The 27,222-nt window shown below is 36.1% G+C and overlaps 5 protein-coding genes across 8 annotated transcripts; 2 read left to right on the forward strand and 3 right to left on the reverse strand.

Moving 5' to 3' along the window:
- Window positions 1-315: 315 nt before the first annotated feature.
- LOC140813281 (homeobox protein knotted-1-like LET6) lies at window positions 316-4,120 on the forward strand. The gene is made up of 4 exons (XM_073171778.1): window positions 316-1,139; window positions 1,303-1,549; window positions 3,380-3,624; window positions 3,716-4,120. Exons 1-4 carry the CDS (start codon window positions 774-776, stop codon window positions 3,917-3,919), a joined length of 1,062 nt encoding a protein of 353 aa, XP_073027879.1. The 5' UTR covers window positions 316-773; the 3' UTR covers window positions 3,920-4,120.
- A 1,021-nt stretch (window positions 4,121-5,141) lies between these two features.
- On the reverse strand, window positions 5,142-9,388 carry LOC140812112 (O-fucosyltransferase 15-like). 2 transcript variants are annotated; one of them, XM_073170316.1, is made up of 10 exons: window positions 8,879-9,388; window positions 8,297-8,386; window positions 8,084-8,177; window positions 7,922-7,983; window positions 7,708-7,796; window positions 7,336-7,456; window positions 6,686-6,829; window positions 6,209-6,543; window positions 5,726-5,966; window positions 5,142-5,552 (listed from the first exon to the last, which is right to left on the reverse strand). In XM_073170316.1, exons 1-10 carry the CDS (start codon window positions 9,332-9,334, stop codon window positions 5,244-5,246), a joined length of 1,941 nt encoding a protein of 646 aa, XP_073026417.1. In that variant the 5' UTR covers window positions 9,335-9,388; the 3' UTR covers window positions 5,142-5,243. The 2 variants fall into 2 exon arrangements, with proteins under 2 accessions (XP_073026417.1, XP_073026416.1); XM_073170315.1 differs by having other exon boundaries at window positions 8,084-8,183.
- Window positions 9,389-10,045: 657 nt separating this feature from the next.
- On the reverse strand, window positions 10,046-15,944 carry LOC140812177 (protein STRUBBELIG-RECEPTOR FAMILY 8-like). 2 transcript variants are annotated; one of them, XM_073170391.1, is made up of 16 exons: window positions 15,620-15,944; window positions 14,701-14,833; window positions 14,519-14,590; window positions 14,376-14,441; window positions 14,207-14,278; window positions 14,033-14,104; window positions 13,447-13,518; window positions 13,264-13,329; window positions 13,090-13,155; window positions 12,686-12,990; window positions 12,062-12,318; window positions 11,458-11,729; window positions 11,228-11,363; window positions 10,827-10,969; window positions 10,559-10,715; window positions 10,046-10,357 (listed from the first exon to the last, which is right to left on the reverse strand). In XM_073170391.1, exons 1-16 carry the CDS (start codon window positions 15,732-15,734, stop codon window positions 10,208-10,210), a joined length of 2,154 nt encoding a protein of 717 aa, XP_073026492.1. In that variant the 5' UTR covers window positions 15,735-15,944; the 3' UTR covers window positions 10,046-10,207. The 2 variants fall into 2 exon arrangements, with proteins under 2 accessions (XP_073026492.1, XP_073026493.1); XM_073170392.1 differs by having other exon boundaries at window positions 14,701-14,779; window positions 15,620-15,941.
- Window positions 15,945-18,004: 2,060 nt separating this feature from the next.
- Window positions 18,005-21,151, reverse strand: LOC140812924 (uncharacterized). Of its 2 annotated transcripts, none has more exons than XM_073171310.1 (7): window positions 20,890-21,151; window positions 20,528-20,594; window positions 19,848-19,894; window positions 19,133-19,220; window positions 18,850-18,983; window positions 18,669-18,767; window positions 18,005-18,331 (listed from the first exon to the last, which is right to left on the reverse strand). In XM_073171310.1, exons 1-7 carry the CDS (start codon window positions 21,112-21,114, stop codon window positions 18,206-18,208), a joined length of 786 nt encoding a protein of 261 aa, XP_073027411.1. In that variant the 5' UTR covers window positions 21,115-21,151; the 3' UTR covers window positions 18,005-18,205. The 2 variants fall into 2 exon arrangements, with proteins under 2 accessions (XP_073027411.1, XP_073027412.1); XM_073171311.1 differs by having other exon boundaries at window positions 18,005-18,302; window positions 20,890-21,149.
- A 1,271-nt stretch (window positions 21,152-22,422) lies between these two features.
- Window positions 22,423-24,055, forward strand: LOC140812807 (putative pectate lyase 2). Its single transcript, XM_073171174.1, has 4 exons — window positions 22,423-23,106; window positions 23,220-23,323; window positions 23,417-23,555; window positions 23,665-24,055. The coding sequence occupies exons 1-4, from the start codon at window positions 22,423-22,425 to the stop codon at window positions 23,881-23,883; spliced, it is 1,146 nt and encodes a 381-aa protein (XP_073027275.1). The 3' UTR covers window positions 23,884-24,055.
- The last annotated feature ends 3,167 nt before the right edge of the window (window positions 24,056-27,222 follow it).

Genomic DNA, 27,222 nt, shown 5'->3' on the forward strand with positions numbered 1-27,222 from the left:
AACCTTTTCCCTAAAAAACACACATCATTACGCAGTGATTCAGTGGCTGAGCAAGAAAATAGGGTGAGGTTTCATTGGGAAGGTAAAGATTTGCTACACAATTAATCATCCAAGAATTAACATGGCCAAACTCTACTGTTAAAACTAAATCTATGGCTATATATAGAGATAGATATTAGGAATCCATATACAAACACCACTTCGTTTTCTGATTCCGTCTGCAAACACCGCGTGCCTTCTGCAAGTCCTTTTGGTTCTCTCTTCTTTTTATTGTGTTTCTTTGCTTCTTTTTCTTATTCACTCCATTTTGCTTGTGTCTGTTCAGAGAGAGAAAGAGGCAAATATATTTATATATAGGGTGAGTAAAAAATTCTAATGGTCATGATGATAAAAACAACACAGCACAGTAGTATGCCCCAATTCGAAAAAGAAGAGATGAACCTGAACAGTTTGCTTTCTCAGACCCATCCATGAACCAAAGAACCCTTAATCGACTGACTAAAAAGTCACTACCATTAATTTTACAACAACTATTTAGGATTTCCTGTAAAAAGACTGAAACAAGTAGCATAAAATTCGGGAGGCCCCTGCACAGAGATACCTTCAAAAAGAGAAAAAGATTGCTTATGCGTGTGTACAACAGGAAGGAGAGAGAGAGTAGGGAAGCGAGTACGTTATCTTTGAGGGTTTCTACTCATTTTACAAGAAGCAGGAGCTCTAAAGAAAGAGAAGGAGAAAACCCACATACGTAGAAATACGCAGTAGATTGTGTAATGGAGGGTGGCGAGGGCTCAGGTAACATGAACACTTCTTTCAGGGGAAATTCTTTCATGGGTTTTGGAGATAACGGAAATGGGTTTTGTCCCATGATGATTATGCCTCAGGTGGCTGCTACTGACCCTAATGGGGACTGCAGCCAGACCATATTTCTACCTCTTCCATCCACCAACCAACAAGACCTCAATCGCAACAGCAGCTCCGGCGGCGGTTCTATGATGCTTGAACATAACATTAATACGAGTACTGGGTATTATTTCATGGAAAGCGATGGAGATGCTGGCAGCTGCTCCGTCAAGTCAAAGATCATGGCTCATCCACACTATCCTCGCCTCTTGGCTGCCTATGTCAATTGTCAAAAGGTAAAATATCGTAAATACTTTTTTCTTACCTGCAATTTTGGAAATAATTGAGGATATTAAATTGTGTTCACTCGTACGTCTTTGAGAATGAAGTGATAGGCGATAGAGACAGTTAAATCATGGTCTCTGCCCAACTGATGATGGGTGCTCTATATTGAGACAGATAGGAGCGCCGCCTGAAGTGGTCGCGAAGCTCGAGGAAGCTTGCGCGTCCGCCACCGCGATAGGCCGCAACGACAGAAGCCGCGTCGGGGAAGATCCGGCACTTGACCAATTCATGGAGGCATACTGTGAAATGCTGACAAAGTATGAGCAAGAACTCTCGAAACCCTTCAAAGAAGCCATGCTTTTCCTTTCGAGGATTGAGTGCCAGTTCAAAGCCCTTACTTTATCTCCCTCTGATTCAGTTGGCAAGCCCTCTACTCTCTCTCTCTTTTGATTCTTATCTTCTTTTTTTCTGTTTATAAGCGGATGAAATTTATTCTTCTCATCTAACTGTAAATACTATCAAATTACTGCTTTCTGTGATTTACATAGGGAATGGACGTCTTCACGTGCATGTTTCCAAGAAAATGTTTATTTGGATTTACCTTTGTTAGTGTGTGTTTCCAGATGCTACTTCATCTTCTGCAAGTACATTCTTCTGGTTGCTGTGTCTTTTCTTTAGGTTCACTCACGATTTTGTGAATTTAACCAAGCCCATTTTTCAGTAATCCTTCTTGTAATGTGGCACGACATTTATCAAGCAATATTGAGGCTGAAGGTCAAAATTTATGTTTACAAGTGAACATCGTGTTCGGTTCTTGTAGTTTCCCCACGTGGAAAAAATTAATCAGAATCTAGTAGTGAAGTCACTCATTGATATTAAAAATATTTCAGTTTATATAGATTTTTAGAATTTGGTTAAACACGTGTGCTTGTAGAGGTAACGGGACAAAAAAATTGGCTCGAAACTTTTTTCAGTTTCTTTAATGCGTTCGAGGACTTCGAACCATATGGATCTTTGAATAACCTTCTAAGTTATAAAATTTCTTTAATTCGACGTTGATACAAGAGAGTGAGGACTGTGTGCGATTGCCAGTGCACGTTTTCTTGTTATTACAATGGAGTTTCGCTTGAATGTCGAAATTGTGTTAGTGTAATGCATTTGTGGCTGTTACTCGATGGTTTCTGGACGCCTACTTAATCCTATTTATGATGCTTGTGGACATCTGCACCAAGTTTGATTTGGTGAATCCATGGTTTAACTGCTTGAATAGTTCTTTTCGTGTTTCTTTCAGGTTGTATTTGGATGGAGATATTTGTTCATTTGATATATAATTATGATCTTTCGAATGTTGAAAGAAATGTTTCTATGTACTTGTGCCAGCTTTCTGGTGGGGCATGGACTTGAAGATAGTCAACTATGTGAGGAAGACACATTGATACGCCTAAAGTCTATAAAAGAAGCCTATGGTTGGCTTATTAAGGATTAGCTAGCTAACCAGTGTGTTGATCGATTGAGAGATATATGTTTTCTAAGCTTAAAATATTTGTGCTCTAGAAATATCTTCAATAATGAGCCTTTACATTTTACAGCACGCATGTGATTAATAGATTTAAATATTGATAATCTTTTTGGAATCGCACTTGGTTAGATCCTGACTTGGGCACTCCATCAGGCGGAGAGGGAGCTTTTTATTATTTCAACAAACTTTCTTAGTGTTCCAGCCGCGAGTGGTAGTTGTTGAGCTTGCACTTTTAATTAATTGATTATTGTTTTAAGGTAAACTGGGAATGACCACTAGTATAACTGAAGTGGGATGATTTAAAAATATAGTGTCTGTTAGTTAATATACAGTTTTGATATGACGTCCACCTATCGTGCTCATCAATGAGGTAACACTCATCTATTTGATTTACAATAAAATATACTTCATAACATCTATTCATACCTTCGTTTGTGGGCACGATGAGTGGACAAAATATCAAAATTGATATTACACATAATATTATCCGTGCTCGAAATATCCATTTTGCTGTATGACCGCATTCCCCTCTCTATCCTGTTTCCATCAGCCAATTTTGAGAAAACTGCCGTTTCGGTTTTTCCAATCTTAATTTGTGGCATGATAAGCTTCATATTCTATTTTTTGAGGCCTTAAATCTTATTTTAAGGAATGGTAAGGGTGGCATTAATATAATTATGTGGGAATTATATATTTTGGATTGGACATGGCTAACCGCTCGTTATGTCACAGCTTGTGGCGAAGCAGTGGACAGAAATGGTTCGTCGGAAGAAGAATTTGACGTGAATAACAGTTTCATCGACCCCCAAGCAGAAGACCGTGAACTGAAAGGTCAGCTCTTGCGAAAATATAGTGGATACTTGGGCAACCTCAAACAAGAATTCATGAAGAAACGAAAGAAAGGCAAGCTGCCTAAAGAAGCAAGGCAACAGTTACTCGACTGGTGGAGCAGACATTACAAATGGCCTTATCCATCTGTATGGATATCTATCCCTCCTATGTCTTGCATTTTCGTGCATTTTACTACACTCGTGATCAACTATTGAAATTTGGTGGCAATTAATGTAGGAATCTCAGAAACTAGCCCTAGCCGAATCAACAGGCCTGGACCAGAAGCAAATAAACAACTGGTTTATTAACCAAAGGAAACGCCATTGGAAACCGTCCGAGGATATGCAGTTCGTGGTTATGGACGCTGCTCATCCTCACTACTACATGGACAATATTTTGGGCAATCCGTTCCCAATGGATATTTCGCCTTCGTTTCTTTGATTCTATGATTAGCTGGAAACTTTAATAGATAAGCATGCTGGCGAATCTATCAACTGCTATTTAAATTGTACTTGTTTGATGATAATGTTAATACATTTCGTATGCCTGTAAGGCTGTAACTGCTCTAAAATTCTAGTACTAGTAGAACTAAATATGGAACCCCCGAATATTAAGTATTATTTGTAATCTTCTTTGCTGGTAGTTCTATTTTGTTTTCAAGTTCTTGTTTCGTTACTGCTCATGCATTAATCTATTTGTCTACTTTCTTGATAAATTTCGTCCATTATAAACAATATTATGGGATGAATTTATGACAGAATAGACAACATCGAAAATTTATGCTAAAATTAAAAACTATTGTCTTGCGCTTTATCCAGTTGTTTTTGCTTGAATTATGTTTACATTCGATTTTATATACGAGTAGATATCTCAATTACTCTAGTTTCATGCATGCAGATTGATAATATAAACATATTTAAACTATTATAAGCGTGTATTAATTTCTTGAATATATATGCTTTAACTGCTTATTAAGTGCATGTATACTACGGTGGGCTTACCGTTCTCTCGGTCTAATTTTTTTTTTTTTTTTCTAAAATATCAATTTCTAATTAATTTGCACATTTACAAATAACCTCTAGAATAAAGTGCAACATAAAAGTTATAACGTTAATTAATCACGACTCCTAAAAATTTTCGTAAATGTTAAACTAAAATTTTAACTAATATTATGTATAGAATATCTTCCCTCTCAAAAAATTAAGATCAAGATATAACTATTTTATATGCATGCATCAAATTAATAACCACAAATTTAGTATATATATGTGCATGCGTATATTAGTAATGAAAATATCAATAATTAAATTCAAACAAGATACAATATAGTAAAAGAAATTCTATTTACTTTTTGTCATTAACTTAAAATTATAAGTCACTTTTTTATTTTCAGTTATTGGGAAAAAAAAAATTCATGCACATGTTGGCCTCAAATAAGCAGAGCTAGTTTGCCAATTTAAGTTATTTTATGCATATTTGAAGACAAGAGTACATCAAAATTTCAGTTCCATTAATATACCACTGATGTACAGCAAATGATGTCGAACAAAAGAGATCGATCACATCAGGTGATCAAAACAAGGTTTAAAGATGTGATATGATGAATACATGAAGAAAAAAAGTCCACTCTATTGACAAGAATTCTTAGGTTCTAAGTATTCACAATAATCGAAAGAATGATTTTATATATGATTAAATATATCTTCCAAAGTAATCAGATCAAAATGTTACAGAACCTCAGATAACACTCATATTACAACAAAACTTAAGCCGTATAACACATACAATCCTGACATCGAGGATATCTGTATACACTTCTTCCGATGGGCCGTGAAAACACACGTTTATTTTGTCTCACGGCCTTCCTCACTCTCGTCTCAAATACCTTCCACTCTATTGTGTTGTTTTTCACAAAAATGTCAGCAAGCCTCCGTTTGTTTGGCCTGATTGATGGCATCTTCCCCCCACCATAATAGATTCGATAACCTGCTATCAGAGAAGAAAACTGACTGCCAGAGTCTGTCATGGCAAATACGTCTGAAGCTGTGCAAACTATGAAGTCAAGTGCAGCCAACTGCAAAAAAATTTCACTCGTAAGGAACTAAATAACCGTACTTCGAGAAACATTATCCATCTTAGGGAAACGTGACAACCCAAATATGAAAGGATGAAAAACTCATCCCACAATTACATTTATCAATACGATAGAAGCAGAACAACAATAGATGGTAAATTAATTTAATTTACCTGAGATGAGAAATTTGCAAATGGCTCGATCTCAGCAGAAGAAAGCAAGTTTTCTTTGGTTACTAAATTAGGGAACAATGTTGTCAAGGCTGCCAATCTCGACTTCCCTCCATAAATATGAGCCCCTGCAAGGTATATGTGGGACCTCCGGTTGAAACCAAGGGCCGCAAGCATGAGCACTGTCTCCTCCGGCATTAACGGGCATAGGCCTTCCGATCTTAAGTCTGTCGAAGAGGGTAACCTGCGTGAGACATTTGCGTCAAGAACCACGTGATAATGGCAGACACATCCGTAAGTCTAAATGTGAATACTTCAAAACCCTCAATCACCATATATACCTGCAAAAACTAGTTCAATACACAAGAGAGAACAAACTTGGATAACTTCTCCAAAAAAATGCATTTCTCAGAAGTTGGTGGCTAGCTATAGTCTCAATAATCTCGAACGAGTTAATAAAACTCAAATCAATACTGAAGTACATACTTTTTAGTCTTCTTCAGCTCTGCCAATGCAGGAAAATGGGTATCCCTGTAAGCCTCTAATTCTTGCATTTCTTCTTCACCTCCACCAAATTCACACAAAGAATGAGCCACCATGTCAATTTCGAATCTCAGATGTAAGGCCAAGTATCTAGATATTTTAGCTGCGTGAACTTTTTGCCCCTTCATCTTTGACTGTGAAAAAGGGCCAACAAGATAATGGTCCAAAAGTCCCAAGCCGGTATCATTTTGACGCATTCTCTGAATCAGCAGAGCGCCCACTTCTTGTATTTTTGGAACAAACCTCAGGGCATAAAAATTGCATCTGCATCGAAGTCTCTAGATGATGTTCTTTAATTAGGAAGCAAAGTGGAAATACATGCAACGAGAATGAAGAAGCAAAATTATAATTTGGAAGGATAGAGAGTCCAGACACTTTAAAGGTTGGCATAAATCGATAAGGTAAAAGCTATTAATATACCTGTATTTGACGTGGTATGGGATCAGATGCTAATCGATTCCCAAATCCAACAAAATGGACGACTCTGTTACGGTGTAAAATGGGAAGAATATATTTCAAATAAAAACTTGGCTTAGCCTCTTTAACCACATCTATATCTGTCACCTGAAATGAAAGTTAATGTATTATGCTACAGCATTTGTAGTAGGGGCACACATGACTTGAGCTCATGCCCGACTAAGAAACTGACCTTGAGCTTCATGAGCTTTTAATAAAAAATGGTCAAGCTTTATATCAAAACCAGCGAGCTTCACGAGCTTACTAGTTACTTGAGTTTATAAATTTTGTTCACGAATATATACGTGAGCTCATATCCAAATTTGCCTTGCGAGCTCGAGTTCAAAATGTATTTGTGAACTTTATCTACAAATATAATTTAATATTTTTCTATAAGAACAATATTATATATTTAAAAAAAAGTATTAAATCTTATATTTGTTATTAAAATTCCAAACATTAACTAAAAGCTTGCGAGACGGCTTGTTAGCTCAAATCAAGTTGACTACCAAGACTCTAAGCCAGCTCAACTTATCTTACAACCCCGATTTGGATTACAAGAACAAATTTTAATTGGAATTAAGTATCTAGAATAAATTGAAATGGAATCTCACCAAACTTCCAATTGCATTTAAGTCTAACGACTGCAATTCCTTTGGAAGTTTCCTGACAATTCGAATATCAGGCTTCAAGTAGTTGATGAAATGCTCCTCCTGGTATATATCCCCGAACTGACTATGAGATTACAAAATTTGGTCATCAATGTATTGCTCAGAGAACACAATAGATACTCGATATCACAATAGATGGAGAAACTCATTTAAAAGCAAAAAAAACACTTCAAATGAAGTAGTGATGTGGCCGGAAAATAATAGTGGCCGAAAAACTCGGAAAAATTCGTTCAATATGACATAGTTAAAAGTGCATGTATCAAAAGAACACCAGACAACCCTTGCCTAAATAAAACCAAATATATCAAACACCACCTGGAATCTCTCCAAACACTGCTGTACAGAAAGTTGGGAAGAACAAGTGTTGCATTAAGTAACCTAGCAATAGCAACAGAATTGCACACCTGTTATCAACCACATGAATTAATTAGGAAATAGAAATGGTTTCATTTAATTATAAAATTTGAAAAAAATAAAAACAATATATTTGAAGCGTAGGGCTTCCAAAATGAAAAGAGGAAACACATACAGCAACTCGCTGCTGATTTATTCCACCATTTGCGGTGACCACTATATAACCATTGTCACCCTCTGAAATTAAAAATAACTGCAGAATTAGGCATCATATAACTATGAAATATCAGTCAACCACAAGATTCTGTAATTTCACAGAGAGAGAGGAGAGAGAGACCACTAGGTTTCCAATCTCTTGTATGAGAACAAGGAGTCCAGGAAGAAGCACGGATGTAAGGTTCCACCCACAAGTCCTTAGGCTCAGGCTTGTTCTGTTCCTGCATATTAAAACATAATCAACTTAAAAGAGAATATGAAAACACAATAATCAAACTCATAACATCCCACGAGATCAAGGTAAAAAAAAATTGCACCTCAAGTTTGAACATACCTCGGCTAATGCATGAGCAGCCTTAGACAAAAGCCTCACAAATATTGTTTTCTGAGGTTTTCTCCCTCTACCAAGCTTTTCTAACTCTTCCTACATCAAAAAAAAAATCCTGTCTTGTATAATATATCTGCAACATATAATAGAACATTATAAGAAAAAGAGTGCTGATATTTTCCACATTCAGATTGCCAGCCATTCTCATCACCACCCCAGTTTAGATTAGATGAACTAAAGGAGGAAATTGTTAAGATGATTCGCTAACGAGTGTCCAAAGTGGTCCTGTTAAGTAGTCTTCGTACTAGAAAATAGGAAGTTCCTATTGATAATTTGACAACTCCATCAAAGAAATTAACTAATCTCCAGTATAAACAATTGTGACAACTAAATAAAACCATCTGGTCCATCTCCGTGAACACAAATTGTTAGTAGGCCATTCAAAATCTTTATCCTTTTGGGGCACAAATATTTGTAGATACCCTAATAAACCCCAAAGAGTCAACTTTAACATATGGGAGCGTATATTTTCGGGAAATTACGAGAAAACAGGAAGAAAGAATTAATGACAAAAAAAAAAAAACATACCCGGATAGATACGGTGGAAGAATTTGCTTTCAACCACTTAACCTTGATTTCCTCACGGGTTCGACCCGGTTCTTGGATTCGAGAAAGCATCCACCAATTCATCAAGAAAAAAGAACCAATCAACACCGCCAATCCAATCGTCATCTTATTCCTATACCACACCTTTATCTTGGCTTTGTTCATTTTCTTGGTATCAATTACAGCACCGCAAAGAAACCCATCAAACCACGTCGTCGAAGAGTCGGGTGAGAGGGAAAAGGCCGGGAATCTGGTCGGGGGCAACGACCCTAAAGAATTGACAGGTGAAGAACCGCTCAGACGGGCCGGACTACTTGACTTCCGGGAATGAACCCGAAACCCTGAAATTGGTTGATCATCGCCATATTCTTCGTTGGACGTGTTGCCACTTGTCGTGGTGATGTCGGAGAGATTGGAGTGGGACACGCTCTTTGCCATAAGCTTCGGTTTTTTTTTTTTTTGGAAGAAATCAAATATTGATCGTTACATGACTTCGACCGAAGATTGGAGCTTCAGGGGCCTATCTTTGGTGGGGTCAAAATATTTATCCAATGATTGCCAATGGGTCCTCTCTTTTTTCAAAATTGCACAATATGTCACATCATATTTCATCGTATCAAAAAGTACAAGGCTTTTTTGAAACCATTGGATAAACGTTGAGGTAATATCCCAAGATAGAGCCCAACCAACATACTTATTACCTAAAAATTGTTGCATGAATAAATACACCATTTGACATATTGATTTTTCTAAATAATTTTAAAACACATTTGACATAATGTTCATGACTCAGATGCGCATTCGGTTATTACATTCCCTGAAAACACCATTTGACATAGAGCTGAGTGCATAAAGTAAATGAAAACAAAGTGGACATGCATAGCAAACGTTTGTGAGATGTATCCAACATGTTTTATACAAAAATGTGCATTCTGTTATCAATATTTCCAATTTTGGGAAACAGATTTAGTATTCACAATATCATTTTTTTTCCACGATCATTTGTCCGAACCAAGAACAAATTTTAGCCAATGGAGATCTAGTGAAATAGTGGGAAGCACTTCCATAAATCGTGCCGGGCACGCGTTATACAGCCTGTTTTTAATTCACTAACTTCTGTCTTTATGCTTGAGATCATGCTTCCACAAATTTTACAAATGTATAGCAACAATTTTCTCACGCACAGTAAGCAACACAATTACATTTCTTGACAGCCCCTTATTATGTTCCTTTTCACTGATTTTACTTCCTTTGTGGCATGTGGACCTTTGCACAATTTTCAAAAAAATTGCAAAGGATTTTGGATACGTGCTACTGCGAGTCACCTGCTTCATGATCTGGATTCTTGAATGCAAAACCCGAATCCCCACTGGGTTGTCTCTTGACGATCACTGCCCTTTGCATCAACCGAACCAGGGCTTGCACGACTTCAGACATGGGAGGTCTAAATTCAGGCTCAGGCTGCATTGGATTTATTATTTAGTTTCAATTTCAAACTCTCAACACAGCGGCCTACTGTGCCAAGCCATAAGTCTAAGAGCAAAAGGCGATTTCAAAAGACTAATATATTAGGTGAGAAAGCATCTCAAACATGTGAACTATTTCTCAATTGCTAGTGAAATCGCTGAGACATCATCACATATTACTAGTGTGGGGCCTTACCTGAACACAGAGGGCAATGATGTCTGCAAAACGGCTCAAAGACTTGGCCGGATACATTCCATTTAAGATAGGGTCAACCATCTTCGATAAAGCATCAATATCGTGGAGTTGAGGAGTGGCCCATCTCACAAGTGACTGTTCTGATCTCACTCTTGAACTGAAAATGGGGATGAATTTGAAGGATCATGGAACAACAAAAGTTGATGTTCTGCTGGAATATTTTAGAATCACAGCTATAATAATCATATCATGTAAGCTCTCGTTTTACCTATCAAGCGGTTTCCGACCAGTCAGGAGCTCTAACATAACAACACCAAAACTGTATACGTCGCTTTTTACAGTGTACATCCCGGATAAGGCAAACTCAGGTGCACTGTAGCCAAATGAACCAATCACATGGGCCGATGAAACCTGTCAACATTGGGAGGAAATGTTGTGTTATAAACCTTTTTTGCTCGCCAGTCAATAATTTCAAAGATGTTAGACAAATCAATGAGCAAGAGACCCAACCAAACAACCCATTCCTTTTCTAGTCCATCATGTAAGTGATTTTGACCTGTAAGATCTACAAAGAAAGACTCTAAATACGAACAAACATCCCACAAGAATGTAACTAAATGAATAGCAGCAGCAGCCAACTTGATGTACAAATTTACAACATTGTTTTACCTGTCGTTCTGTGTTCGGTGTTAGAGAAGCTAATCCACAATCTGAAAGCTGGGGATTGAACTCATCGTCAAGTAAAATGTTTGCGGACTTCAAGTTTCTATGTACAACGGAAGGCAAACACACTTCGTGCAAGTACCTATCAAAAAGAGCTGAACTTTAAGATTCAAGCCAAAGGGAAGGAGAACATGTGAGTGCATGTGTGTTTAAAGTTCTTTCCAGGCACAACATACTCCAAAGCCCGAGCAGTGCCAAGTGCTACTCTAACACGTGCATTCCATGTCAGCATTTTGCTCCTCTCATCAGCATAGTGTAGCATATCATGTAAGTTACTATTTCCAATATAATCATTAACCAAAAGACGTTGCCCGTGCTCTGCACAGTATCCTGCCAGTGCAACAATATTTGGATGCCTCAGACGTGACATATTAGAAATGGCTTCAAGAAAATTATCTTCTTCCTGCAGGGACAATGCTGCACTGTCTATCTTTTTTATGGCCATAATCTGGAAAAAGAACATGTAAAACATATGTAACATCCAAGCACAAGAATTTTAGGTCAATGACACACGTACACATGCCACAATGTTAAATGTCATCAATATCATTTTAAATCAATAGCATCAGGGGCTAAAAAAATGTAAAGTTGGGTCATCAATTCCATGCATGATGTCAGTTAAAACCAAAAATTACAGTTTATTTAATTGAAATTTATAGACAGGTGGAAAAGCAAGGCAGAACATATCCATCAAATTGCATTGCACTGATTGTATCACATTATTAGGTAAATTCACATGAAAATATTGTAAATGTTCTTCCCAAGAACAAGGGAAATTACCTTCCCATTGGGAAACTCTGCCCTATAGACACGACCAAGGGAACCTTCACCAATCAGATTTTCCTGACTAAAGCTATTAGTTGCAGTTTGAAGAGTGGCAACTGTAAAAGAAGTGGCAGTTATTGGGGACTTCACTCTTTTGACAGATCCATTTTTTCCCTGTAATCGTTCAATTGTCATGTTTTCCATTGCTGTGGGCTTCAGATCAGATACAGTGGCTGTTGGCTTCACACGGTGCTCTTGCATCTCCGTGTTCACTAGGGACCAAAAAGAGTGTGAGATGAATTGATAAAATGAGCATATACAAAAGGACAATAAACAGGAATCATGTCTACACTTCATAAAACTTATCAAATTTATATATATTGAAGAATATAATGGTTCTATCTATGTACTTCAGATTTTTGTTTAACACATGTTACAAGAAATGATGCTTTCATATGCCAAAAGAGTCTGACATTAGTGCACAATGTCAGCAGCACTTTTATACATGCATGGCATATTTTCATTAGGTGGTTTCATTGCACATGTTATGTAAAAGAACAGCAAAACACCATATAGTTTAATCCATATTAACAAATCAGACAGATTTATACAATGAATCACATTTAGAGGAGGTACTACCTTTATCATTGCCGGGAAGGGTTCCCACTGAGGTTTGTGCAGAAATTTCCTTCTTGGATTCCCTTCGAAGGCAAAAAACTAGGGCAAGAAGCAACAAAATAGTTGCAGACAAAGATCCTAGAACCAACCCCAATATGCTCCCTGTTGTTAATCCATTCTTCTTATTTCCATTTCGAGCATTAGATTCAGGTGTATGACCACTTTGAGGAGAGTGATTGCTCCCGTTGCCGGATCGACCTGGAGGAGGTGGGGTATATGGTGGAGGAGGAGGAGCAGGACCATTAGCAAACGCATTTCCATCATATCTGATATAAGACAAGTGTAGGATCAGAATTTTTTCCTAGAGCAAGAGCATTACGTCTACTATCTGATTAGTTCACTTCTAAAATCACTGCACAACTCACACAAAATTGGTGACCGAGTTTAGTTCCTGGGGTATCCAGCCACTAAAATTGTTGTCAGCAACATTTCTGCAGATATCAGCAGAATGAGCAACTTATCAAAGCCATTAAGTTCGTCCAATTTTCCTCGGATTCAGCAAATGAAATGATACTTGATATGCGGAGTGCAACACTTACAAATCGATTAAAGGCAGACCGACGAGAACATTGAGAGAACCAGTAAGTTTATTGTTCTGCACTCGACTGTGAAAATGAAGATATGAAGATGTTGACATCATCACAAACATGGAGGAGCAAAAAAAAAAAAGAGAACATGAAAACTGGGACAAAATCCAAACAGGTCATATTTGCCATACTCACAGAGTTGAAAGATTGGTTAGAGTGCTGAAGGAAGGTGGGAGATCTCCAGTAAAATTATTGAATGAAATGTCCCTGAAATTGCATCGCATTAATTATATACTTCCAAAATGAACAGATCCTGAAACGGATAGTGGTAGTCCAGCACCGAACATAGATGGGCAGGATACTTTTTATACTGAAAACGTTTGTTCTTGCTTCTAATTATAACAAATCTTTGTTTTAACATTGATTGCAAAGAGCACGTCGGTTTGTAACAAATGAACCAGAACTTCCGAGCAGAGCCACTATCGTGAATCATGGGTGCAATAATTGGTATATCAAATATGTACAAAGATAATAACCTCACTATTTAAGTATGCTGAATAATACAAGTACTTTAAAAGCTCAGAAACAACAAAAACTGATTAAGGGTACAAGACATGAGAAAAGACAAAGTCAAAGAAGATTTACATTTCTATGAATGAGAAAGATCAGAATATTTTGTATAATGATCGAGCGAAATTTCAAATGAACAAAAAGGAATAGATGGAGATTAAAGCATGGACCAATATTCACGAATTGGTATTCAGAGATATAACTGACTTACAAGTTTGCTAGAGCAGAATGATTGGCAAACATATCTCCAACTCCCTGAGACAAAATATTTCTGCTAACATTCCTATACCATAAATAACAGGTTTTAGGCATTAAAATAACCAGAGACATATGGCTCACACTATAAGAAATGTCAAATATGAGTCAGAAAAACAATTCCACTTACAGGTAAGCAAGTGAGGTCATACTAGAAAGAGAATAAGGAAGATTCCCGCTTATGATGTTGTTTGCAAGGTTTCTGCCACAAGATAGAACAAGCATTAGTAAAAACTGATGATGGAAATCAAGTATTACCGACCTGCAAAAAGTTGAGTCCTCGTAAGATATCAAATTACAGGCTTGTCAGGTTTGGTGGTAGCTGATATGGAATTGAATCATGGATACTATTGCCACTCAAATCCCTGCGACCAAAGAGTGAAAGCTTGAGATGAAGAGCATCGGTAATACTTTATTCACATAAGTTGGAGAGCTCTCATACAATGACTTTAGTGACACAAGGTTATTGAGCAAGTATCCCATTGTTCCGCTCAGTCCCAACCCAGACATTTGCCTATTCCAAATCAAGAAAAGTATGTCATAAATCCTAAAATTCAAACAGATTAATGACTCAAAAGACATGTCATACCAGAGAGACAATAAATCTGGGACATTAAAACTCACAAAGACACTACAGAAGAACCTTGGCAGATAACTCCCTTCCACAACTCTCCACAGGGATCACCGCCACTATATCTCCATCCTGTTAGCTGCCAAGGACTATTCAATGAAGTGTACAAAATTTGAAGCCCTTGTACTGCATAGAGGCAGGACAGACCAGGTCAAACAAATTTAAATCCACGTTAGCTGAACACAATCAAGGGCAACCAATCCATACTGGATTTATAGCTTCATGTTTGTGTATGCAGATCCTAAACAAGGTGATACACACGATGACTATACATAAAACATAACTGGCCCCATTTGTATGATAGGAATAAATCAAGACTCCGCTTTTCATGCAGTGATCCCAATGTGTAACCATTTTTTACTATCAAACATAGAAGAAGGAAGAAAAAAACTCAGTTATTTCTGTTTTCCAGACAGAATCCCTGTAACACGACTCTGATATGTAGTTAGACTCATGGAGTAGGACGCACGAGCAGAAACTCGATTATCCAGCAATACCAAGCTAAAAACATGAAACAACTACACAATAGATTATCCGTCCACACATCAACATCCTACAGAATTAGGACGTCCATTTTTTCCAGAATTCTTGATCTTTCATTTTCTTGGAATCCTGAGCTCATTTAAACACTTCTGAAAGATTACATCACGAAATCCTAAAGTTTTCCCCAGACTCGCAGGCATATTATTTCCAACCAGAAACCTTAGCATTCTCCTCTCGCACACATTGGTAGCACCAACTCAACGCACCAAGAAGTGAAAATCTTTGATTAAAAAAAAGAAGCGAAAAACCTCAGGTTTCTAAAGAGGTAACACGAGCTAATTAGCGAAGTCACCACATTTTACATTAACTCTCGAAGGTCCACCTCCGCCAAATATTTTATAAGAAACAGAAAACATCTTAAAGCTTCACCATCATTGGGATCGGTAGTAGCATCAATCGGAACACCGAAGCTGAAGATCACCGCCGCCCAGATTACCAGAAGGCGAGTGAGGAATAGAGAAGAGATGGCCACCGCTTTCTCCATTACCAGAATGTACAGCGCGTCACAATTGTGATAACTAAGCAGTCAATGTCGGAGAGAAGCGCAGAATGCGCCGGAAGAGGTGGAGGTGCTATCACCTGTGGGAGGTTTCACAATCGTCAGCTGCACTCATCTGAGATTCACACAGATAGCTTCACTCATGAAGACACAGAAAACGTAAGGTTTTATTCGGCTCTAAAAAGAAATGGAACACGATTAAATAAAGTGATTGGGGTCAAAATTGGAAGTACATGCGATTTTCCGATGATCCTATATATTTTTTTACAAAAAAGACCGCATTAATTGGAAACCGAGAGTGCAGGTGAAAATGCTGAAATGACCAGATTGTCCTCACCTGGCCAAATTCGGGCCACTTGGGAGACAACTTTTTAATTAGACTCTTGATTTGGAATGTGTTTCCCGTGATGCTTTTTGTTAGTGGAGAAAAGTTTTCTATTGTGACAAAAGCAAATGAAATTTTGTAGTAGTCTTCACTTTTTTTAGTTTCCATTATTATTAATTCAGTTCATTTTGAGTTTATAATGTCGAATGATGCAAAGAAAATTAGAGATTTGTCCGGAATTCATCATTTCGTTCAAGAAATTCTTTGATATTTCAGAACGAATATTGCTTTTGCTTCATCCCAACTTTTGTACTATTAACACAAAATCTTGACGGCAAATGCATCCCTTACTTGAATTGCAATTTATTTGCTTCTTACTTGTTATCGGCAATCTTCTTATGTAGACAAAATCAAGTTAGGTATATATTGTTGATTTTATAATTAGACACTGGATAATATATTTGAAACGTATAAATATAAAATATAAAAACACATTGAATATATTATATTATTATTAATTAAACGTCTCAAGTTTATGAATTGAGACAGCAGATTGTCCACGCCTGCATTGGTTATGTCAATTGTTATTTATATTATCTCGTAGTCTGCGCCATATTCACTGATTTGGGTCTTGATGTTTCCTTCCCGACCACCCCCGCCTCTTGCAGTAATGTGTGTACCTACGTCGCTTCTTTTGAATGGCCACCTCTGTCTCACTTGTTTTACAGCGTGTCTCTACAAATACTATAACATGTTCAACCATCAGAAGTTGGTGTGTCAACCACGATTACTTTATGTGAGATTGAAATGTTGTTGTTAAAATATTAAATTTTTATTATATTGAAAAATATATAATTAAAATATATATACGAACTTACAGAAAAAATACATTAAATAAATAAACAAATTTAAGAAAGAAATAGTGTGCATACGACACTTCACTGCAGGGGGAGAACTGATGCGAAGAGCAATTTTAGCATGATTTCTCTGCCCTTTAAAGGGATGAGAATGGAAATAGATTGTTAGGGTTTTCTTTGTACATGGTCTTAAGATAAATAATCATATTTTTCTTTGATTGTTAAAGAAATTGGACCACATAAGTACAATTAGTGTATTAATAACACATAGCTGATTAGTTTGATTTTATCCGACATTGATATCAACCACATAATCAATGTTAGGATACGGAGACAGACGGAAAAGATGGTGCCATTACCTCATAATAAATTTGGCTTTATTGTATCGAAGTATCAATTAATAGCAGTATACATTTACGACACAATTTATATATCTCGTTTACACTAAATTCCATTTTCCAATAGCACATCCGATATGGTTTCGATTAATTAACTATTTTTAATGTTACATTTGATTTTACCTAAATTATTTTTTTATAACGATAGAACCTAAAAGACTATCTTTGGGTTGACATTCAGTACATTCTTGAACTAAAAGAGTAGTCTGTAAACAACGTTACTCAAGTAATTCGTACTGAACATATCATATGTGACAGACTAACCCGAAAAAATATTGGTATGAATAATCAAATTCTTAACCATGAATCAAACGCAAACCTTGATCAAGTTGAACATTGACGCACACATTTAGGAAAAGATACGAAGTGATTTCCATTATATATTGTTTGCAATAATATAAGGTTCACTCTCAAATGTCTGTCCGGATCGGCCACCAAGATCTGTCTATAGCACAAGTATCCTAAGTTGTTTTGAATCGAACATTGTTATTCATTTTAACAGTGGAATACATGTTCCATTGAATTGTGTTTGTACAAATAATAAGTTTATGGGTCATCATATCTCCATCAGCTTAGGTATGGTAATTATTACCAGAGGATGGCAGAAATTTATTACTCAAATCCTCTTATGGTTCGAAATGATTACCAGGTTTAATAGTTATAAAACTACTAAAGTGCAGCATAAAATTGCAAGTCATTGCAAACAATAATTACATGTGTAGTTGCATACATTACCAAAGAAGACAAATTAGCACTGCAAAGGAGTACAACATTGGCAACAACCATGCAAAAATTGAATCATGTCCTTGAGAAATAATAGTTGAAAATTTAGCCCTAAGTAGAGAAATCAATTAAGGGTTTATTTCTTGATCTTGATTAAAAGCTGGCAAATCTAGTTTGACAGTTTCTTTGGATACTCCCTTGCTCCAAATATGGTAGATCCAATTCTAACATTTGTACTGCCCATCTCAATCTGCAATCATGCCCGGAGTAAATTATCAGCTGCACAAGTTATTCATAGAAGAAATTTAGAGCTTAGCAATTTTTATCCGGATACTTAACAACGTGCTGAAATTTAGAGGGTTTACAAAGATCATGCAGGAGAAAGAAGCAAAATGGGAGACAAACCTTTTTATAGGCTTCTCCAAGATTTGGAAATGGGGATTTCAGTGGCGGTGTGCAAGACATTGTTTAGATTGTGGATATTTACACATCAAGAAACATATTGAATTAAAGAAATTTGATTGGTGAACCTCCAAAGGTTACATATCACACATGTTGTCAATTATTTAAACTAGTAAAGCACCTCAAGAAGTAGCAGAATTGAAAAAATACTCACAGCCATCTCAAAGTCTCCAGACATGCCCATCGAGAGCTCACATTGCTCTTCTGCCATCCCAAGTTCTTTGCAAACCTCACTTCTACAGTTTGCTAATGTCTGAAACCAACTAAAGTCATAAGATAAGGCAAATTTAACCTTTCATGAAGCACATTAAAAGTATTTAAGTAGACATTCCTACCTTAAAATTCTCTGGGGTAGATGTATAATCTGGCATCCCAATTGTCATGAGACCACAAAATTCAAGGTTCGGACAAGTCAGCCTAACATGTTTGGCAAGCTCAACACAACCAGAAGGTTCAACCCCAGATTTAGCTACAGCGAATACAGGGAAAAAGGTTTAAAATCATCCACCTCACTTTTCCATAGAGTACGCCTATCTCAAGTTCAATGACTGTGACTGTATATTCAAATTCACAAGAACCGCTGAACCACATAAAAGAAGACATATTTAAGTTACCCACATTCTTCGCCGCTTGTATTTACTTGGACCAGTACTTTCAAAGGTTTTCTTCCAATGTTTCCAACCACACGGTCAAGGTGATTCGCAATCTACATGAAGCAAGGAGAAGATTGGGCAACCAACAAGATATTTAATATCCATTTTAATAGTAAGGACATCACATACAAAACCACTGAGCAAATAAATATACAGAAATTAAAAGTGATTAGCAGGGAATCCATCTGAACATATAAATAATTGGAAATTCCCATTTATGCTGACCAACATTACACTTGGCGGCTCTTGCAAAGTCTGGTTTAAGCTTCAACTCTGGTATACAATTCAGGAGAGAAATTTTATTGGTACAATATCCTGCCTGAATTCCTAGTCACGTATAACACTCAGAGCTCCATGAAGCCACAATCCCAAAAGGTTATATTGCATTCTAGATCTTTACAAAACAAGCCAACTTAAGACAGGAAGAATCAGGGCAGTTTCAATGGACATCATCGTATGAAAGACTTTTTTAACATAACAATACCTAAAAGAAGCTGAAGTTAGAAGTAACTACACCAGAATAAAAATCACATCAAGGTACATAAGCATGAAACCATCGGGTGCAATTGTGACAGTTCTTCAAGAATTCCACATGTCAATTTCTACGTCAAACTATATGGTACCAAACATTTACAAGGGTCTCATTTCAGCATAAAATATAAAAAATAATATTTGTTCACCTTCTCATCATCAACAGTCTCCACCATGGAAAGATTTGGAACACCATCTGCCAGTTAGAAGCATTGACACATATCAAATACTAAACCACACATGAAAATTTATTAAGTTACACATATTTGTTGATCACCATGCAATGACTAACAGAGCAAATAATTTCAAGTGTACATATAATCTGCAGTTCAATCAGTGATTTATCACTTCTCTGGCACAACTTTCCATATTATGCCATATACTTTAAACCATAAATTTAGAATTACAGAAGTCCATTCACGAAGCCACAAGGAAGACGAATCATCATCTCCATCATTTCTGTTCAAAAAAAATAGATTTTAAAAACACATGCAAAAATTTTAGTATCACTGATGAAAAAAATTACAACTACCTACAGGAAAGGTTCTATGCAGCTAATGGTCATTAAACAAGGCCCGACATTTTACCACACGATCATGCCATATTCACACTCAAGAATCTGTATCAACTATCAAGATTTAAATGTTTCACCAAAAAAGCCTGAACAAAACATCATACAAACTCGCTTTTCATGGTAATAAACTGAGTCTGAAACTTAGAAACTGTCAGTAAATATCCTAAACCAACCAATTAGTGGATCTCTACCCTTGTGAGTGTGATGATCGAGTATACGAAGTGGGGTTAGAGAGGTAGATGATTCCAAACTTACTTAGAAGAGGTTTCACTTTATTGCTCTGCAAATTCCCAATGAAATGCCACTCTATATCATCAGGAAGCTGCAATTTATCACAAAATGAAAGATAACGCGTGGTTTCATAACAGAGATACATATTAAACTGTTAACCAATCAAAAACTTAAGAAACCTAGAATCCACGGGATGCTAGACGTTCGTAATGGCTAAAGTCGCTACCTTTTGCCCAGGCAACAATCAATAAGCAACAAAAACATGCTACCTTTTTGCCCAAACAAAAATCAACAGTAACAAAAAAATTTGCTGTAAATAACTATATAATAAATTCCACATGGAACTACTATTCTGCTTCACAGAGAAAAGGACATCAATTTTGGACCTGAGGAGCTTTCTCTATGAGTTCTTGGACATAGTTTTCGCCAAAGTGGCGGTGGCCGGCGTCATACACTTGGCGGATGAGGGGTACCGGTTTAGTCTTGCTCACTGCTACGACTCGGATACGATCAGATGCACGGCCGGAAAGATTTGCTGTCTTATTAACCCGCTGGAGGACCGATCTTAGCGCCGCCGCAGCCACGCATTCAGCAGAGGAACTCGCCGCCATGTCTAATCCCTTTTTTTTAATTAAATATGAAATAGACCAACGGTTTGAGGTCAAACTAAAAAATTAAAATATTGGAAAAAAATTTAAGACCTCAACTTACCGCTTACGCATAATCTTTCCAACTCCAATTATTACACACGAACAAATTAACCTCGTGCAGTTTATGCAAATTACCCAAAATTTCATTTGGTATCTCAATATGAGAGTTGCCCCGATGCAAAATTCTTGGAAAGTATTTCATTACTTTTAATGTAACGGGTTCTCTCCCGTTCAACCCAGACTACAGTTAAATTAAATGTATGTGATATAAATCGCTTACTTTAATCTAGCTTAGAATATATTCCATCTTCCACCAAATTTATTTTTTGAAAATTAATGAATTAATTAATACTTTGCTGCCCTTGTATTTAATTTACCTAAATTAAGGTCATAGCGTTGACAATCCTAGGGACGAGGATCCCCTAGGGATTGTTTTTATACTATATGAGTTAGTGTATGACATATAGGGAGTGTTTTTTCTCCATTTTTTAATATCATTAGATAATGTGGATTACTCACATTTTTTATGGAATTTAACTTATTTGTTAATAATTCAAGCATTAACATTTGATCACATAATAAGAAGAGAAATACTCTAAATTTAGATCCTTTCCAACTGCTATTTTCAAAATGTCGAATATATTTTTTATTTGGTTAAGACTTGGTCAATCTATTCTTTCCACATTTTAATTTCAAAAATAAAGAAACCAAAGTCATTGGAGACTTTAAATTGATTTGTCCCTTCAATAAAACTATATTCGAATTTCAATTTTAAGAATTTTATATGGAGAAAACCGCGCATTTTTAAAATTTTGCGATTTTACAACATATTTTTTTTTCTTTTTTTTTCCAACGTGACGCTAACGTTTGTATTGTCACATTAGACTACCAAAAAAAAAGATTCAAAATTGTAAAAATGTATGATTAAAAATGAAATTTGATAATAGATAGACCAAAATCACTAAAAGCTAATAATGCATTAAGTTAGCTCAATTTCAAAATCTTTAATGAATAAAAGTACGGCCGTCAAATACTTCCCCATCTTCTCCAATTTTTAGTGGATCAAGTCTAAACTTGAAAGTCAAAAACACTCCCCCTCGTGCCATCACGTTTAATATCCACCAACACCATCTTAAAATACCCAACGAAATTTTTTAAAGAAATAAGTCCAACTTATTATTACAACGTGGATGCCACCTTTAGACAAGATATGTGCATATAAATATGATAACACATTTTGTTCCTCCAAACTCAGCCGCAAAATCCAATATGGCCGCCCCGTTTTCTCTTCCACTAACCCTAACCCTAATTCTAGTTTTCATCAACTTATCACCATCACTAGCTAAGGATGACCACACCACCAAAATCTTAAATCCAATAGACTCATGCTGGAGGAGTCAGTCCAACTGGGCCACAAATCGTCATGCCTTGGCTGATTGCGCAGTTGGGTTTGGTAAAAATGCCATTGGAGGAAAATATGGCGCCATTTATGTCGTCACAGACCCATCAGACGACCCAGTCAACCCTAAGCCCGGCACCCTTCGATACGGTGTGATCCAAGCTAAACCGTTGTGGATTGTTTTTGGTAGAAGCATGGTTATTACACTGAAAAATGAACTCATGATTAATAGCTACAAAACGATAGATGGAAGAGGGGCTAAAGTGGAGATTGCTTACGGGCCATGCATCACTATCCAGCATGTTAGCCATGTGATCATACATGGGATCGCTATTCATGATTGCAAACCTGGAAAATCGGGCATAGTTCGTGATAGCCCGACCCATGCTGGAAATCGCCGTGGATCTGACGGGGACGGGATTGACTTATTCGATTCATCTGATATTTGGATCGATCATTGTTATCTTGCTCGTTGTTACGATGGATTAATTGATGTAATTCATGCCTCGACTGGAATCACCATTTCTAACAACTTCTTCTCTAACCATGACAAAGTAAGTCTTTATCAAAATATTTTCTTGTGAATCATGTTTTAATTAGCGGCAACGAAATCATAATTAACTGGAATCGGAATCGCCATAAATTAATATTTGTCCCGTCTTGGCAGGTTATGTTATTCGGGCATGACGATAACAACGTAGAAGACAAAGCAATAAAAGTGACAGTAGCATTTAACCATTTTGGCCCGGGATTAGTTCAGAGAATGCCAAGGTACGCATGTGTGTATGCAAATATATATCATCATCTTTAACTATGGTCTTTGTGTGCATGAATTTAACAGATTACTTTCATGTAAATGAGCAGGGTTAGGCTAGGTTTCGCGCATGTGGCTAATAATAGATATGATCAATGGGAGATGTATGCCATCGGCGGAAGCGCAAATCCATCCATTTTCAGTGAGGGAAACTACTTCATGGCGCCTAATAACCGCGACCTGAAACAAGTAAATAGCTAAATATTATGCATAAAATTCTTCGGAGATATATTCAATAGTTAATATTTTTGTAAATTGTTTGGCTATTCTGATTAGCTATTATTAATTATTAAAACAGGTTACAAAGAGAGAGGTGAAGAGTGGATGGACGAACTGGAAATGGAGATCATCCAAGGACAAATTCATGAACGGCGCATACTTCGTTCCATCTGGATATGGAAGCATTTCCACCGGCTACACCTACGCGCAGTCGTTTCAAGTGGCCGATGGATCCATGGCGCTGGCTCTAACATCCGACGCAGGCCCATTGACCTGCACTGCCAATAAACTATGTTGATCTTACTCGTTATTTTAACTTCTCTCTATATTTCTGTAGATAATACTTCAGCAGAGCTCCCACATATTAACTGTACAAAGTTAATCTGTGAGGTGCAGGCAGACGTTAATCTAAGTGATTATCGCGACCTTTGTAATTTTTTTTTTTTTTTGACATTTCCAATATCGAGATACCCTTTACGTCGAATGCGGAACAAGACGACAATGTTCAAGTTTTAACATAATTGGATTTCGTTATATACTATTTGGATTTTGAGTCAAGTGCTCTTAAATTAAATAGCGATATGAAAAGTGATCTACATATATATATTTTGAAACTTTTTCCTGGTGATGCTAATTGAATCATTTGCGCTAACTAGCCATAGATGTATTAATGAATTCAATATTTATCATGGAAATATTAATTTGGAGATCGTGATAGACATCAGTTTCGATATGGTACAGACAGAATTTATTAGTACAAAATATAAAATAGAAAGCACTCGATCCCATATAAATAGTCAAATTGATTTTACTAGAGTTCGACCTTGGTAAAATATTAAAGTTAACTAGATCAATTAATCCGGCAATATTATAACAGATATATCAAGAATGATCGTCTGATACTTTATATATTTATACATATTTAACCTCACATGAGTGTCTAAGTTGTAAAATTGGTGAATGTTTCACCGGTATCGAGGATTTGATTCCCCTACCAAGACAATGGTACTTCACATTGTTGCAACCATGATAATGCTCCATTATTACTATTTTATTCCGAAAATACTTTTAGGTGCAGTATGAAGTTGCATGTAATTAATATCTTGATAATTTATCTTATCATATATTCATATCTCATGTTTACTTAGTCATATTATTTATTTGTATATTAATTATTTATCTTAAATCAATGAAATCGTTATTTATTTATGTTATATCAATCAAATTATTGAATTTAAATTACAATATTATCCTTAATTAATAATATTATTAAAAATTTATTAATTATTAAAAAAACAAAATAATAATTTATCATCTTATCTAAAAAAAAGGTAGGAGGGCATTTCCCAGACATGTTTAACCAAGGAAATATGAATTAAATTTTTATAAAAATTAAACAAGACTGCTTCTGTTCTATTTTGCTGGCCGCAAGAGCCTCCCCTGAAAGAAGTTGAATATATAACAGCACAAGTCAAAGCCATAAACAAATGTATAAACTTGAATAACCACTATTTAATTGCTTTGAATGTATAAAAATAAGGATAAAGTTTGACTAAAATAAGCAACAAATTCCATTGTGTTGTTAAAGGCGACAAGAAGAAAATGTTCCCCAGCCTATAGATAAAGCATGCATATATTGTGATCTGCACATCACAATATATATGCCTAAAACAAGCTAGCTAGCAATCAAGATCATTGGGCAAAACACAAACAGCAGAATCCCACATTTTGCATGGCGATGAACGAGTCTTCAACACCAGGGACCTGCACAGAGGGCAGGTGAATTGACATCTGTCCAGCCATTTCTCCATGCAATCGACGTGAAACACATGCCCACATTTTGGCAACTGGTTTACCAAATCCTCCTCCTCAAATTCCATCAAGCAGATTGAGCACATTCCTTCATTCTCCACAACTCTCTCTCCTCCGTTTTTGTTGCAAAATTCCGAACCTTGAAACTGCGATACCGGGAGATCAAGCTCCCACAATGGAGTTTCTTGAAAACGGTCGTTCTCGGGATGATCATGTGGGTTTAAAAGGAATCTGAAAAGCCTGATAACGGACTGCGTTACGTGGAGGAATGGGATCCACATGCAAGTGAATAAAATGAAGGTGAAATTGCACATATTGGATTCTGCAAACAAGCAAATCATTTTCTTAGAAGGAAAAAAATTTGGGGCTTCTTTTCTTTTTATGGTGCTGTGTATAAGAAGGATAGTAGAGGAGAGCAGCTTCACTTTATACACTTTGAAGTCAACTGTGATTTATTGGGTTTTTATTTATAATTTAATGTTTTTCCTTAACTTTTGACTTTTGGAGGGTGTGAGGACCTGTAATATTAAACAATTAATATAAATAATCTAATCTAAATAAATAAAGTCAAGAACGAGAACTAAAATGTAACGTTCAAAACTCATGTAATATATGAATCTTTTATTAATTTATATTGCAACAAAGATATTACAATTGTAAAACAAAATCACAACATAAAGTTAAAAATGAAATGAGAATATCTTATTTTATGAACTTGATATCTCATATTATATATGTTACTATATTAATTATTCAAATCAATACACTGATAAATGAAAATTTCTTAAAATTACGAGGTGCTGATTGCACTCTATTTTATGTCATCCATACTCCATTATACACACACACACACACACACACACACACACACACACACACACACAATTAATTTATATACCAAATGATTGTTAATAACAATAAATCACTTATTCCATGATGATTAATTAATAGTAATGTTATAATAATTTATTAAAAGTCAATATAAATATGCCTACAGAGTGCGTACGTGGATTGCAAATCCACGAAGGCCGGGATGCAGATTGGTGTAGGGGTGGTGGAAGGTCGGCGCCGACCCCACATTCTCGCCGGGTCTCTCTCCTTCTCTCCATCTCATTAAAAATATCATAACAGTATCTCCTCTGCTTTGCTAAGTGCATTTAACTGAACAAACTGAAAGTAGACTTTGACATTTATAATATTTTTCAAATTGTTCATTTAGTCTTATCTTATGGTAGTAATGTTTTATATATAACATACTTTTTTTTACGTGATAATTCATAATAGTTATTTTTCAAATGACATTTGTTAAATTTCGTATTAATACAATATACGTTAGTTAGGTAAATCATATTTGAGAAAGTCGTGTGTGCATAAATAACATTTGATGAGCCCAAAAAATTTAATGAATAGTAATTAGAGTTAGTCTCATGTGAGACCGTCTCACGGATCTTAATCCGTGAGACGGGTCAACCCTACCCATATTCACAATAAAAAGTAATACTCTTAGCATAAAAAGTAATACTTTTTCATGGATGACCCAAATAAAAGATCCGTCTCACAAATATGACCCGTGAGACCGTCTCACACAAGTTTTTGTCTAGTAAATAACACATTCCAAATCATACGATTCAAGTGGTTTAATTTAACCAGTATTTCGATTATGGATTTAATAATTATAAATTTTGAAAACTAAATTCATTTACGATGTTTAATTAATACATACAATTTTATTATCAATCCTACCCCATGATTAATCCGGGTTGGTATGTCTGGTGAGAAGTTAGTTAAAGTTGACCAACCACGTGGAATACTGAGAGATATACAG

The sequence above is a fragment of the Primulina eburnea genome, chromosome 14, assembly GCF_022965805.1.
Source record: "Primulina eburnea isolate SZY01 chromosome 14, ASM2296580v1, whole genome shotgun sequence".
NCBI lineage: Eukaryota > Viridiplantae > Streptophyta > Magnoliopsida > Lamiales > Gesneriaceae > Primulina > Primulina eburnea.